Source organism: Rhagoletis pomonella, unplaced genomic scaffold (assembly GCF_013731165.1).
Source record: "Rhagoletis pomonella isolate Grant_MI unplaced genomic scaffold, Rhpom_1.0 Rhpom_scaffold_00002, whole genome shotgun sequence".
NCBI lineage: Eukaryota > Metazoa > Arthropoda > Insecta > Diptera > Tephritidae > Rhagoletis > Rhagoletis pomonella.
The window spans coordinates 88,811,338-88,828,556 of NW_023458556.1; the positions used below are offsets into that span (position 1 = coordinate 88,811,338).

Here is a 17,219-nt window from a genome sequence, read left to right on the forward strand (position 1 = left end):
TAGAAGATGACCCGGTGAACTTCATATCATCTATAATTTATTTGAATTTCACTTTGATCAATTATAACAAATCTTCAAAATGCAATTCAATGAGATCACTAACAGCTGTTATAGCTGATAAAAGATTCCACACCTATGAGATGTGCCACGCCCCCTTTTACAAACTCATTTATATACATATATCTTTCTATGAGCACCTACTATAGGTATCTGTGCATTTCAAATTTCGAGTTCATGTGACTATACTTCCGAAGTTAGAGCTGATTAAAAATGTTCACTATGGGAGGTGCCACCCATCGTCCGGAGCACCAGTTTTATTAAAAAAAAAAAAAAACATTCGTAACACTTTAGTAAATATTAATCTGATTATTGACTTAGTATTAATTAAAGATATTTTCTTTCAAAATTGCGCAGGCTCGAAATTGGTTTTAGGGCTATGGTCTAAAGGACTTTTTTTCTTAGAATTTTATGTAAAATCCGAATCTGCTAGGAACGATGACGAAAAAAAATTTACCCGCCCTAATACATATGTATGTATGTGTAACAAGTAATTTTTAGCAAAAAAAACCGACTTAAAAAAATATATAGATATCTATATATTTCATGATCCAATGATCGGATCTAAACCAAATTAGTATGGGACCACCTATGAGACACTACCTTTCCGTTGCAAAACGAATTATTGAAATCGGTTGACGTGGTGCAAAGTTATGCGGTAACATACATAAAAAAAAATAAAAATATTCCGACGAACTGATAACCTCCTCCTTTTTTGGAAGTCGGTTAAAAATATATGTACATATATCACATTTATGTACACTAGTGTTCGCCCAGCGGTTGAAATTCAACCGATAAAATTAAGGATAGTTTATGTAAGTTGAATGAGCTAAAATAACATTAGTTGGAATGGGTTAAGTGGAGGGGAGTTTAGCTTAGTACTTGGTATAACATAACATAACCATAACATAAGAATAAATAACATAACATATGAAGCATAACACACCACAATATAACATCGCACACTCTTCAGTTGTATTTCCTTTTTATCCCTTTTTTCACCTCTATCTAAATCTTATTTATTTTGGTTCATTTTATGCCAAATGATGTTGCCTTTGATGCCACATCAAGTGACATCATGTCATGTGGTGAAATTGGGTGTGGTGAGCTGCGGTGTGGTGGAATTGGGTGTAGGAGTTACGGTGTGGTGAATTTAGGTGTGGTGGATTCAGGTGTGGTGAGTTAAGTTATGGTGAGAAAGTTGAGGTGTGGTGAATTTTGGTGTGGTGAGTTGAGGTGAGTTAAGGTGTGGTGAGAAAGTTGAGGTGTGGTGAATTAAGGGTGGTGGATTTAGGTGTGGTGGATTTAGGTGCGGGGGTTAAGGTGTGGCGAGTTGAGGTGTGGTGAATTTAGGTGTGGAGAGTTAAAGTGTGGTGAATTAATGTGTGGTGAGCTCAGGTGGAGTAAGTTTTTAAGTTAAGATGAGTTAAAGTTAAGGGGTTATGATTTTTATCCTTATCTTCATCGTCATCTTCATCTTCATCTTCATCTTCATCTTCATATCCACCTTCGTTTGTATTTAGGTTTCTTTACTTTTATTCTAATCTTTGCCTTTATCCCTTTCTTCTTCTACATATTCAACTTTACCTTCTTCCTTGCATGAATCTTAATCTTCGTAAATCTGATTTCTAAACTGCTGCTTAGCAGATTTCTTTAATTCAGTATCAATATTAAAGCAATGTCATTGATGCCACATAAAGTGATATCATGTCATGTGGGGAAATTGGGTGTGGTGGTTTGCGATGTGGTGGAATTGGGTGTGGGAGTTACGGCGCTGTGAATTCAGGTGTGGTGGTCTTAAGAGGTGCGGTGAGTTTAGGTGTGGTGAATTTATCTGTGGTGAGTTTAGGTGTGGTGAATTTAGGTGTGGGGAGTTAAGATGTGGTGAGTTGAGGTGTGGTGAGAAAGTTGAGGTGTGGTGAATTACGGTGTGGTGGATTTAGGTGTGGGCGGTTAACGTGTGGTGAGTTGAGGTGTGGTGAATTAAGGTGTGAATTTAGGTGTGTGGAGTTAAGGTGTGGTGAGTTGAGGTGTGGTGAGTTAAGGTGTGGTGAGAGAGTTGAAGTGTGGTGAATTACGGTGTGGGGGTTAAGTTGTGGTGTGTTTCATCTTCATCTTCGTCTTCATCTTCATCTTCATCTTCATCTTCATCTTCGTCGTCTTGGTCTTCATCTTTATCATTTCCTTTATCCTGATCTAAATATGTCCATTCTTTTCTTCATTTACATATTCACCCCCACCATTGTTATTTGGTTAGGTATTTAAATTTTCCTTCCTCTTTGTCTTTATATCTAGGTTTCTTTACTTTTATTTTAATTTCTGTATTTATCACTTTCTTCTTCTCCATACTCAACTTTACCTTCTTCCTTGTTTGAGTCTAATCTATTCATGTACATACATACATACATTTTATTCCTGAACTGCTGCTTAGCACGTTTCTTTAATTCGCTATCAATATTAAAGCATACATTTAGGGGGCATTTCCGCCCCAACCATGTACATGTGTGCATTGGTATTGGTGTGACTTTTGAATTGATTTTTTCGCTCTATTTTAAACTGATTTGAAATTTTAAAAATTGCCTGCACATCAGCATCAAAATACCTTTCTAATGATATATAACTGTTTATACCTTAGAAGTATAGTTTAACCGTAAAAGGGGTGTAAAGGAAACATGATTGCCTATTTATATATATATATATATATATGATGATTAAATAAAACACTTTTTTATATGGTGCTAAGCAAGAAATATTTAGGAGCATAAAATTTTATTTCGTTTTGTATTAAAATACACTCTTTTGCACTCAATGCATAAGAACTTATATGCTAGGTATGTATGTATGTTCATTAGACTGAATCACTCCCCATGCAAAAAAAATCGGTACTGTTTTTCCATTGGAATTATAAAATCTATTATATTTTAAGACGTCCACCAAAATATTTCGAACAATATTAAGATTTAAGCGAGCTGGACCGATTTGAAAATACCTCCAAAAATGGAGTTTTTATACATACATACATATCGAGCCCTAACCGCCAAAATAACGTAAGCGACATTTTTTTCAAAATTTTCTTTTTGATGCAGAAAAGCATCTAAATGCTCTAGGAATATTTCTGCATCAAAGAGAAAATTTTGAAAAAAATGTCGCTTACGTTATTTTGGCGGTTAGGGCTCGATATAGTGGTCCTTAAAATAAAAGAACTGCGATATTTTGACCGGTTTTGGAATTTGGTATTTGTATTTTTAAACGACTTCAAAAAAAGGAGGAGGTTATCAGTTCGTCGGAATATTTTTTTTTTTTTCTGTATGTTACCGCATAACTTTGGACCACGTTAAATGATTTCGATAATTCTTTTTTCATCGGAGAGGTGGTACCTAAAGGTTGGTCCCATACTAATTTTGTTTAGATCCGATAATTGGGTCGTGAAGAAATTAACGATAATCTTACATTTTTATATGAGAATTGAAGTCGGTATTGTTTTTTGCTTAAAAATTACTTGTGTTTATTTAATGTGTATTATTTTTTTTACAAAAGTCTAGCTGGTATACAACAGATACCATATACATAAATTCAGATTTCAAACTTTGTACAAAAATTAGAAAAATTCCTCTTATTTTCACCAAAATTTCAAACTCAATCAGAATTTTGGTATGCAGTTTTGTAATTCTAGTATAATGAAGTGCAAGTTTCAAGCTGCTATAAAATCCCATTAATTTTTGGCATTTTTTTGCCAGCAGTGGCCTCCGTATAAAAGAAAATTGTGAACATACTTTTGTATGGAAAAAACGTGAAACACCTTCAACAAAAAAAAATTAATTTTTTTGATCTGTCTGCAAATTTCAAATAATCGGCAAAGAATCGGCGAAAATATGCCGAGGCCGATGCTCAATTTTGTGCCGATACTAGCCGATGCCGATTAATCGGTCGGACTCTAGTTACTAATCATAATCTCTCTGGTTTTAACTTGCGTATCAAATAGATTGTATAAGAAATATTTTTTTGATGTACCTCCATATAATAGCGTATGTTAAAGTGCAAATCTCAGCGTTTGGTAATTTTAAAAGTTTGAAATTGAAAATTGAAGTTGATATCACTATTTACAATATGTTTACTTATTATTATTATACATACGGTTGTCCACAAAATATTAAGAGTACGATATTTTGACCTGATTTGGCTATTTGTCTTTTGCTTATTTAACGTTTTTTTATATTTTTTATAAAAGTCTAACTGGTTATCCAACAAACATCATATAAATTAGCCAGAGACCCAAAATAATTATTATCATAATATTTGAGATCAAAAACGTCGCCTTGTTTTAAGAGAAATATTTTTCGTCTGTATAATAATTATTTAAGAGAAATATCTTTTTTCGTCCCGTGGGGTGCTTTTTCAGATGGAAATTATTAACGTCTTTTCACAATAATTATGTGGGATTTTTATTTTTCTCGTCTCTCGGGACGTTTATTTCAAGACAAATATTATTTACGTCTTCTCATAATAATTATGTGGGACTTTTATTTCTTTTCGTCTCGTGGGACGTTTATTTTAAGACGGAAATGATTTAATAATGATTTGGTAATAATTATATGCGACTTTTATTTTCTCGTCCCCACGTTTTCTCTTAATAGAATCGGTACATGTACTGCCGATTTCACGAAATTAAGCGAAAATATCTCCGAGTTCGATTATTGGAATTTGATTTGCTAACATTTGGCAACCCTTTTCAATAAACTAAATTCACGTAAAAGCAAAGCCCTTTCATTTGAAAACACATTTTTGAAAATCGAACAATTGATACAGATTTGATGACATGAACAATCGTGGCGTTAAATATTTAACGCGTCAAATCTCCGAACTCAATTAAGAAGTTACATTCAATAAAAGTCCCATATAATTATTAGGAGAAGGCGTAAATTATTTACGTCTTGAAATAAACGTTCCTAGAGACGAAAAAATATAAAAATCCCATATAATTATTATGAGAAGACGTAAATCATTTTCATCTTGAAATAAACGTCCAGAGAGACGAAAAAATATAAAAACCCCATATAATTATTATGAGAAGACGTAAATAATTTCCGTCTGGAAATAAACGTCCCGCGAGACGATAAAAAATAAAAGTCCCATATAATTATTATGAGATGAGGAAAATAATTTACATTTTAAAATAATCGTCCCGCGAGGCGAAAACATTTTTTCCATTGTTCAGTAATAATTATAGAGCAATATTTAATTTTATTTCTTATAATCGTTATGGTCTCTGAAATTAACATTTCAAGCTTTGTACAAAACTATAAAAACTCGGCAAATTTTCACAAAAATTTCAAACTTTTTAATCAGAAGCTGTAGAAAAAATTTTGGTATGCAGTTTTGTAGCACCTTTTTTTGTAGTCTAATGAAGTGCAACTTTCAAGTTGGTAAAAAATCCCGATAATTTTTGAGAATTATTTAGGTTGAAGGCGTTTTTTCCATACAAAGCATGTTCGAAAATTTTCATTTATATGGAGGACACTTCCAACGAAAAAATTGCCAAAAATCAACGGAATTTGTTAGCTGCTTGAGACTTGCACTTCATTAGACTAGAATTAAATGGTGAAAATTTTGGAATTTTTATAATTTTTTACCAAGATTGAAATCTGAATTTATTTGGCATTTGTTGTATAACCAACTAGACCATGATACAAAAAACAAGGTTGTTCCATTGTCACTTTTTCGTCGCCATATTAACAACCTGACAATTAAGCAGATTGTGACATTTCGTGCTACCATACCCAATATCTAAAATGCTTCAAATTTTCTTATTAATTTTTTGTCGATTTAAAAATCTTTGTTTTTAGGCCTAGTATTTTATTCCTATTTCACGAGAAAAAGCTGTTAAATTGCATATAAAATTTCTTTCTGTGAAATAAGTGTGAAATTCCACAACATTTCCTCAGCAAAGTAGTATTCTGTTCACGCTGTGAAAAAGCTTGCAACATTTTTGCTAAATGAAGCTAGCAACACAATTTTCATGACATTTTTAAATACACATGTACATTTTAAATTGTGTGAAAGCTGACAGTTTATAGAATTCAGTAGCGGCGAAAACAAAGGGGGGTTAATTGGTTAAACCTTACCCAAGCCGATCGTAAAACTTGCGACGCAATTTCAGCTTATGCCTGTCGGTCTTGGCAAGAACGTAATCCCTCAAGGTTTAGCTTAACATGGTTCTAGGGATACACCCTGTGATCGTGTTACTTTGCAGAAGGTGTCGCGCCCGTTTTTCTGTACATATTTCCTTTGGAAAAATGCCCCATCTCAGTATTCTATGCTTCCATGCTTCCAGAGGTATCTATGCGTCACCAGAATTTTAATGTATATGGCTTATACCGCTAGCTCTCGTAGCTGGCTACGAGATCGTTTTCATATACCATTTTTCATAGGTTTGGGATTGATTTCATTTACCTCTATTCCAAGTTCTACGGTGGCACGCTGCATTTTCCAATAAACCCTTATTTTTCCATGAGCTTGAGATTGACTTCATATACATACATATATCCATACCAAGTTCCAGAACTCTACCATAAATACTTCCAGAGATATGCACTATGAAAAATTCGATTTGTATGGGAGGTTCCACACCCCCTTTAGATATCGGTTTTGTGTTAGCCTATAACCATTCTTGGAAGATTTGTGTCCGAAATTTCCAAAAAATCGGTATAGCCGGTATGGGCATTGTGATTCCTCAAAGGAAATGAACTAATGATTGCAAAAAATGAAATCAAACGTCGTAGTTGACCAAAAAAGAACATCCTCTCAACTTCTCAGAATGTAGAAAAGCTAAGAAATATATAATAAGATAGGATATATTAAAACAGCCTCCAGAACATTTGCCAAAAGACGCCCCTGAACTACACAAATCAGTTTGATTGAAAATTTGTTTGTATCTATTTATTTTATACTTCACTTTTGGGTTTGTCAAAATTTCATATGAAAACAATATGTGTTGCTGGAAAAATTTCGGGCCTATGGGTCCCAAAGTAAATTCCATTTGCTGTTAAATGGACAAAGACAATATGTATTAAATAAATGTATAATTTCAGTGTCTGAATTATATCAGAATCATCGCATGCGATATAGAAAACTACATTGTGATGTAATCAGATGACATGAGGAGACTAAAAAATTTTAAAATATGTTCACTAAAATTGTATTAATATTAAAATAATGATTTGGCAAGTTGCTACCGAATTTAATGTAAAATTCAAACGTTTTTAAGATAAGATATTAATTATTTTTAAAAAATTTTAACACAAATATTTTATTTATAATCCCAAATTTAGGATATAAAATCTCCCACACCAAAAAACTTACAATTGGGTAACGCCGCTTCGATTTTTTCACAAATGAGCAATTGTCAAAAATCTGCTTTTTAATCAAAAAGTTGTTTATTGAAACTACCTTCTTTTTTGTATCATGAACTAGACTTTTATAAAAAAATAATAAACATTAAGGGTCGTTTTCACTAAGAGCCGGTTGCTTAAAGCCTGGTTGACACTAATCCCCCGTTAAACATCGTTACCGACGTTACCGATACCGTGTTATATGCATGGAGTTGAAAACGTCGATAACGATGTTAACCGATGATTAGTGTCAACCAGGCTTTAAGCAACCGGCCCTAACTCTGGTCAACACTAATCCCCAATTAAACATCGTTGCCGACGTTACTGACTCCATGCTTATTACATTGTGTTGGTAACGTTGGTAACGATGTGTAACTGGGGTGAGTGTTAACAAGCGGTCCTAAATAAACAAAAGACAAATAGCCAAAACTGATTGAAATATCGCACTCCTATTATTTTGTGTGTCACTATATGTATGTATATTGATTACTAATTTCTAAGTATTGTACTATCGACCTACATTTTTAATTTAAAGCAATCTAATTAACTGATTATTTTTATTGCTTCTTATTTTCTAGAAACACAAGAACCTTATGCGATAGCAGTACTTCTCCAATATGACTTAGTTTTAATAGACTTACTTACGCCCGGTTTTCCATGTTTCGAATCGCCTTATCCTATGGACTTACACGAATCACCTGTTACATGTTGCACCTATTTAACTGATTGTCCCTCGGATTTGGTTCCTGCTTTTTACTCTGTAAGCTTTTCCTAATATTCATTATAATGTATGAGTATATTAATCACCATATTTGTACATAAATTTATGCAGAAAACTTTATAGTTATAAAGTCTCTGCAGTTTTATCGACAAATATTTCCATAAAATTTGTTGAGTAAAATGTGTATATGTAACCGGAAAAATCGCATATGCCGAAAATGCTCTATGGATCATTCTGAGCAACTTTGCTTAAGAAACTATGGGTTCAAAACCAATTCGAGCCAGAGAATTTTAAGGGGAAGTTTCATATCAGGTAATACAAAATTTTTAATTTTTGACTATAAAGACCCTCCCCTGCCCATATAAAATATTAGACTTATGGAATCACCCACATCCTTTGAAAGCGTAATTATACAGTCTATTAGAAGTACATAACTAAAAAAAATATATTCTAGAGTCAAAATTGTGGGAGCTATGATTTTCCTTCCCCTAAATCGCAGAAATTACGCACTGTGCGACGATTTAACACGGCTATAAATAGTGACAGACAAACAGAAACTATTCAGAACGAAAAATGACACTGAAGATGGCACAACGCCGAAACCGGTTTGTCTCCAAACCAAATTTGACAAGGGATGACTGAATATCGTTCCACATTAATTTTGACTGTTCCAATTATTTCAGTATGATAGATTTGGATGATGACAATATTTTAACAGAACTGCCAATTACTACATTCCGCATAACCATTTGAAGGAATATTTAGAATTTTAAGCCCCATCACTTCCTGGACCACAAGTTCCATGCCGCATACTAGGAACTGAACGATACGTTCAACTGCTAACCAGTGTTTCTCGGCACGTAACGGGAAAAAAATCGTGAAAATGTTATGACTGTGACTGATGTTAGTCAAAAAAAAAAAATACCACGCTTGGAAAGCAAACAGGACTTAAAAACTTAGTTATTTAAGTAAATATTTAAAAAAATGAACTGCCTTTGGTACCCTTACACTGAAATCAGCCATTTGTTTAAGTTTTTCCCCACAAAGTTTAGTAGATATTACCTGGTATGAAACTTCCCCTTAAAATTCGCTGGCTCGAAATTGGTTTTAGACCCAAAGTTTCTTAAGCTAAGTTGTTCAGATTGGTACGTAGAGCATTTTTCGCATATGCGATTTTATGGGAAAAAAGTCGACCCGCCCTAATGTAAGTATATGTATTCTCGATGCAATAGCGCTGCACTATGGGCTAAATCACATTTTTTTTTAATCTAATGTAACGAGAAGGAATAGAGATTGCGCAATATTTTTTTGTGAATAAAGTTCAAGTTACTAAGCGAACGTCAACACGCTTTACTTTAAGGGCTGAAATGAGGGGCGAAGTTGATCATGTTCAATAAATTGATAACCTTTCGCTTTTCTTTTTGCTGTTTCTCAGAGGCAAATCATGATACCGATAAAATTTTTTTAATTGTTGTAAATTTAATATAGATTAAGGAAAAGCTTATTAGGATACCATCCTAAATTAGGGGTTGAAATAGGGGGAGTGCCTAAAACTCAGAAAATTCACTGAAAAACATTGTAAAGTGTTTTCGTAGGGGACGAAAACGACTCCAAAAATTATTTCCGCAAGGTGTAATTTATTGGGATATCATCAACACTTAATTAAGAGGTTCAAATAAAGGGTAAGTTGCGAAAAACCAGAAAATTTAAGAAATCGATGTACTTTCGCTTTTCTTTTTGCTGTATCTCAAGCGCAATTTTTTTTCTGATTTAAACATAACTAAATGTTTTTTTAAACCGTGTTTGCGATATACATACATATCGTCGTTTAAAGTAAAAAACCGTGTATCGTCACATCTGAAAACCGCGTAACTGACATTTGCTGCCAATAATTGGATTTGCTCACACAAGCTCTTGGCTCAATCCTTATCCATTCGTCCTGAAATGTACTAGCCAGAAATGCGATTGCTTTATAAAAAAGAGAACCATGAGTGTTTTTACTATCTAAAAATAATACCTCACATACGCGGTTTTGCATTATCTTGATACGCGGTTTTGTACTTTAAACGACGATATGTATGTATGTACCAGGGTTGTTGCGAATTAATTAATTGCATTAATTTTAATATTTGTATTCGCAAAAATCAATGCGGAGCTTTTGCGGATGCGAATGTTGTGCAAGTGCACTGATAAAACGTATATCTGGCAAACAAAATGACAAATTGTGGTCAATATTTTTTGCCTGTATAGATACGTCGCGACGTTAGGTCGTGTTACGCGTTGTTGTGTAACAAAGCTGGTCAAAAGTCAGATTTATCATCTTTTATAAAAGTGTCTTTAAACATATTATTTCTCAAGCTATATAACCGAGTCATACAAGTTCCCACTTAGTACGTCAAAGAAAACATAGTCCTTTTAATATTTTTTTTTCGTGCTATTAATACCTGCATTTGTTTCTTTCTTTATTATGATTTTGTGGACCACTCTTAAGAAAAAAACTACTAGACATGAAAGAAGGAAGTGTGCACCATAGTGAAATAATATAAAGTGTGCTAGATAGCAATGACGTTCTATTTCGGTACTTTTATTTGAAAATTTATTATCACAAATTTTTCCGTGATTTGACTTTCACGTTAACCCTTTTGAGTGAGAACTTATGCATTTTTTTGATTTGAATTCAAAATTAAAGAAAAAATATCAAGAAAATTTTGCCGCTTGTACAAAAGCACGCATAGCGTTGCAGTAGTGATGTTTTCAGTCCGGAAGAATGAGGATCTAAGCCGAAACTAAACACAGGTATGCAACAAAACCAAGGGTTAACGCCAGATTTGAAAAATGCGAATACCAGAAATGAAAGAAAAAATAATAACAAAATCAAATTTTAATTTAAAATATGAAGACGTCAGTTACTTGGTACACTTTATATTATTTCACTATGGTGTGCACCATAATACAAAAAAGAAGGTAGTTTCAATAAACAACTTTTGACGGATAATAAAATTTTTTGAAGTTTCATAAATTGTGAGTATTATCAAACGCCTTGCCACTTTGATAATATTAAAACAATAAATCGGAGTATTTTACTTCCCATATTTATACCAATGTAATAATATTTCACTCGCACTATTTTTATTAAAAATATATAAAATATAGTTAAACAAGACTTCATCCTAATTAGTATTTTTATTTTATAACAAAAACCACGCTCGCATTATGCTTTTATTGTTTCGTTTTCTTATTTTTAATGCAATCTTGCGATTTAAACATCTAATTCTAAAGACTGTTCTTCCCAAATAAAACCTTTTTATATTTGCGCAAAATTATCGTATGTTACATTTTTTACGAAATTCACTTTTTGATGCAACTTGGTTTTACAACCCATAACGCATCACCTGTTAAAATATTATCCCAATAGCTACCCCAAAAGTTGACTGTAAATTTTATTGTTTGTGACAATGATTTTTTTCTTGTTGGCGAAATTATCATATGTGCTAAGAAATTAGAATGTACTACTAAAAAATCGTATGTTAAGTTATATTTCTGAGTTATCTCAGCAAATCTAAACTTTGGTATTGATGGTGCTAGCCAAGGCAGAGAAAAATACAAACAACACTTTCCTGTAAAATTTGGTTTTTGTAACATACAATAATTTTTCGCAAAGGGGTCGATATTGTCGTATAAAGTACAAAACCGCGTATCAACAAAACGCAAAACTGCGTATGTGAGGTTGCATAAATTATTTCTAGAGAGTAAAAACACTCATATTTCAAAATCGTTCACTTTTTTACAGCGCAATCGCGTTTCTGTTTAGTATAAGTATTGTAAGGCTTGACCCAAATCCATTTTTTGGCAAAAAATGTCAGTTACGCGGTTTTGCAGAACGACGATAAGCGGTTTTGTACCTTAAGCGACGATATGTATGTATAATATAATATATATAATGATAATGTATATAATGATCACTTTCTTCATGCGTTCTGAAACCTAGTCGTCAACCTCATTTTCGAAGTTATGTAGCCGGCATTATTTTCAAGTGCATCATATTCCACATCTTTGAATGTACTGATAAAATCTTCTGCTTAAAAAAAAAATAGGGGTATTCTCTGATTCTTGCAAAGGCCTTGCATGGTGCACATATTGCACGGATTGCACGGTAAAAACCGGTTTTCGTATGGGACAGCTTTGCAAACCGTGCAATCCGTGCACCGTGCAAGGGCTTTGCAAGACTCAGAGAATACCCCTTATATTTCTTCTAGTAATCAGGTAGCATGAGTTTGATGAAATGTCATAATGTTATTAAAAGTCAAATGGTTAACAACAACAGCGAATGTCATTAAATGGAACTACCTGCTTTTTTGTATCATGTGTGTGTTTCAATAAACAACTTTTGACGGATAATAAAATTTTTTGAAGTTTCATAAATTGTGAGTATTATCAACGGCCTTGCCACTTTGATAATATTAAAACAATAAATCGGAGTATTTTCCTTCCCATATTTATACCAATGTAATAATATTTCAAATCAAAACCCATTATCAGTGCTTGGTATTTTTTTTACTTACGTAGCTCGCACTATTTTTATTAAAAATATATAAAATATAAAGCAGAAATCCAGAATAATAATTATTTTATTGTTGGGTTTTTAAGTAGGTCTTCAAAATTATCGTAAGAATTTTAAGTCTTTTGATAATAATTATGTGTGAGAAATTTTTTTAAGTAATCGATAACTATTATTTTAAGACTTTTATATAATAGAAGTCTTTTCAAAATAATTATCAGCGAGATAAATATTTTTAAGTCTTCAAAGAGTTTTATTTTGACACTTATTTTGAGAAATATTTATCTTAATATAATGATTATTGATTGACTTTTATCCTTTTCTCTTATAATATTTAGTTATGTCTCTGATGTAAAGTATTAAAGACGACTTCATGGTAATTGTTCTTTTTATTTTTAATAAAAACCACGCGCAATGCTGTTATTTTTCATTTTCTTATTTTGAATACAATCTTGCGATTTAAAAATCTAATTCTAAAGAATATTCTTTCCAAATAAAACCTTTTTATATTTTGGCACAAATTTAATTTTAATTTCTCATGAGATTTTGCAAAAAATTAGGCTTTGTTATTAGCGTATCACCATTAACTTTCACAAATTTTGAATTTAAAGTTTCTAATATGTATATGCAAAAAACCTGAAGTCGACTTGAACAGACCGCTAAACAATTAACATATCGTCGTTTAAAGTACAAAGTCTGAAACTTAGTCATCAACCCATTTACGAAATTATGTAGCCGGTATAATTTTCAAGTCCATCATATTCCACATCTTTGAATGTACTGATAAAATCTTCTGCTTTGAAAATAAAAATTTCTTCTAGTGATCAGGTAGCATGAATTTGATGAAATGTCATAATTTTATTAAAAGTCAAATGGTTAACAAAAACAACAATGTCATTAAATGGAACTACCTTCTTTTTTGTATCATGGTGTGCACTATAATTTGAAACCACATTGTCGTGATTTGCGATTGATGTCATTTCAATAGTTTCAAGTGGGGCTCTTTGAGAAATTTATTTTTAGCAAAAATTTCAAAAAAACAGTAATTTTGTTCGCTTGCCGGGAAATATTTTTTCATAGAGATATATGTACATTGGATCCTTGGCTAAGAACTTCTGTGGCAAAATTGTCCCACTACGTCCCCCTTATTTTGCCATTTAAAGTCAAAGAGCAAGATCCTTCAATAGGGATTTTCAGCGGCAATTTTCAACATCTAGCTATAAAGAGAATCGATGCTCAAATAATTAAAGATCTGTAGGTCTGACCTTTAATTGTGTAAGGATTACGTAACTATCGAATGTTATTTGTCAAGGATCTGTTGAAAAAAATGGATTCATCGCTACTTCTTTATACTTTTTCTTAGATAAGTGTAATTATTTTTTTCTCTCATAAAACGGCTTGTTATCTATTAACGAGTTGTCTCAAAATATGAGAACGCAATAAGCGAATGGAATCAAGCAACATGACGGATTTGATAGCTTATGGCACCGACAATGGTGAGTAATCAATTGTGACTGCCTGCAACTAGGAAAAGTCGAGCTCAGCAAATAAGAAAACTAATTACAGGCTACTCATTACAGGTGAAGCTTTTGAAGAAGGCACCCGTGAACTAAGCAGCTCGGAGACCCTCATCATCCGTGATTCCAATAATTTAAATGCTTATAAAAAACTAGGCGCGTTTTTAAAAAAATAACATGATTCTGATCCGATGCGGCTGGCATCCCCGACTTTATCCCATATCCACTTATTTAGCACGCTAGAAGCATACATTTTTCAAACCTGTCGCAGAAGAAAGGATAAAAGATAATAAATCGACAAACGCTGATGACGTTATAGGTTCTCCCAATTCCAAAACAGCCAAAGGAATGACAATGAAGAATTCTTTTGAAAAGGCTTTACTCATCGGGTTTGGCTTGTAAGTGTTGTTTAAACCACGATCTTGCTGTGATGATAGATTCTTCCAGTGAAGATGAAAGTCAGAAGGATACTCCGACATTTTCATCCCCGATGCAATTCTCAAAAACGAATTATTGTTGCACCGAAAAAATAAATAAATATAAGTGAAAGTCGTCTCAACTGGTGCAGCGTCAATCGATAGAATTTAAAATATTGTCAAGTTTCCTACGCAGATATTTGTCGCCTCGAGCGAGCAGTTATTTAGTGGCGCAGGTTTAGTTTACAACCCTTTAAGAAACCATTTTTAAATTCGAGAACTAAATAAAATAAACATTATAAAAATTACTCAATTTCCCATTTTTTATTTACCTACCTAAATCACCTAATTCACTTACCTAAATTATTTCTTAAAAATACTTGACATTCGCATCCGCGGATGTCTAAAATTCCACATTCGCTGCATCCCTAGTATGGACATTAGGGTGGTCCAAAAATGCATGAGGGTGGGGGGGAGTAAAGTCGGAATTTTTATGCTCTCACTAGGATTGTTCTATACCGAAAAAATATATCCCTATTTTTTTATTTGCAAACCTTCGGTTCGACACTGTTATATAACGGGTGATTTTTTAAGAGCTTGATACCTTTTTTTTTAAAAAAAACGCATAAAATTTGCAAAATCTCATCGGTTCTTTATTTGAAACGTTAGATTGGTCCATGACATTTACTTTTTGAAGATAATTTCATTTAAATGTTGACCGCGGCTTCGTCTTAGGTGGTCCATTCGGAAAGTCCAATTTTGGGCAACTTTTTCGAGCATTTCGGCCGGAATAGCCCGAATTTCTTCGGAAATGTTGTCTTCCAAAGCTGGAATAGTTGCTGGCTTATTTCTGTAGACTTTAGACTTGACGTAGCCCCACAAAAAAATAGTCTAAAGGCGTCAAATCGCATGATCTTGGTGGCCAACTTACCGGTCCATTTCTTGAGATGAATTGTTCTCCGAAGTTTTCCCTCAAAATGGCCATAGAATCGCGAGCTGTGTGGCATGTAGCGCCATCTTGTTGAAACCACATGTCAACCAAGTTCAGTTCTTCCATTTTTTGGCAACAAAAAGTTTGTTAGCATCGAACGATAGCGATCGCCATTCACCGTAACGTTGCGTCCAACAGCATCTTTGAAAAAATACGGTCCAATGATTCCACCAGCGTACAAACCACACCAAACAGTGCATTTTTCGGGATGCATGGGCAGTTCTTGAACGGCTTCTGGTTGCTCTTCACTCCAAATGCGGCAATTTTGCTTATTTACGAAGCCATTCAACCAGAAATGAGCCTCATCGCTGAACAAAATTTGTCGATAAAAAAGCGGATTTTCTGCCAACTTTTCTAGGTAATAAAATTCAATGATTTGCAAGCGTTGCTCGTTAGTAAGTCTATTCATGATGAAATGTCAAAGCATACTGAGCATCTTTCTCTTTGACACCATGTCTGAAATCCCACGTGATCTGTCAAATACTAATGCATGAAAATCCTAACCTCAAAAAAATCACCCGTTATATATATATATATATATATATATGATATTGTGTATCTAAAACAGAGGCGGGCATTTTTTGACTTTCCAGACACATGTAATTGGGCTTCAAAATGCTGCTTGCTGCGACGTCGACACATGTATACTATCATCGTCTTCGCGCGTCTTACGATACTTGACGAATGACTGATGCTTCGCTGGCATTTCGGCAAAGCAAATGAAATCAGTTGCTGTTGAGAGTGTTCGGACGCAAAAAGTTTTCTTAGTGGTAAATAAGCATGAAAAATTGTGGCACATTCCAAAACAATGTGGTAGATTCAAATAAATAAATTTATAAATATGTTATATGCACTTATGGTCAGCTTATTAAGTTAAGTGACATTTTGACCAGTTTTGGCTAATTACTTTTTTGTTTATCTTTTTTTTCTTTGCTGACGGTGCTAGGCAATTTCTTCCATATAAAAGAAATTTCCAATCATTAAAAACCCACACGATTACTTAGCGCTTGAAATTGGCACTTTGAGCTACTAAATTTTAATAGGCTATAAAACTGCATACCTAAAACATTTCTAGAAATTCTAAATAAAAAGCCAAAGCGACAGAATAAGATGCCTTTTTTTAGAAATGATCTATTATTTTCTGATAGAGAATCATTTTCTGATAGACATTGATAATTTTCGTGTTGATGTATATTACTTTCACCAACCCTAAATTTAATAAAGAACGCTGCTTTTAATTCTAAAAGCTTCTTCGATCACCCACTTTCACCTTTTCAAAATGACTATGACACAGTTTGTAATATCTTGTTAAACAAGACATAACATTGCGACTCATAACGCGAAAGCAAATAACGCATTGCGCACACCAATCCATGTTTTCTATGCAAAAAAAATGTATTTCCCATTCTTCCCGAAACATTTTATGTGTGCATTATTCGATTAGCTGCGCAGTGAAGTCTCAGCAGCAACTGATTGGATTTGGTCAAGGCGTATTTAACAGGTGATAGCAGCACCCTTTTAATTTTCTTCGCCTCACGGCTTCATATGTCAAATGGCTGCTGTTGATTGGT

At 33.4% G+C, this 17,219-nt stretch overlaps 1 protein-coding gene across 1 annotated transcript in view; it reads left to right on the top strand.

The window, feature by feature from the left end:
- The window catches only part of LOC118755845 (syntaxin-binding protein 5), a gene marked incomplete at its 5' end in the record, with an annotated part of 814,838 nt that overhangs the window by 398,937 nt on the left and 398,682 nt on the right, over positions 1–17,219 (top strand). Inside the window, 1 exon segment of the mRNA XM_036490656.1 lies at positions 8,024–8,205. Within this exon segment, the coding sequence (XP_036346549.1) occupies positions 8,024–8,205 (182 nt within the window).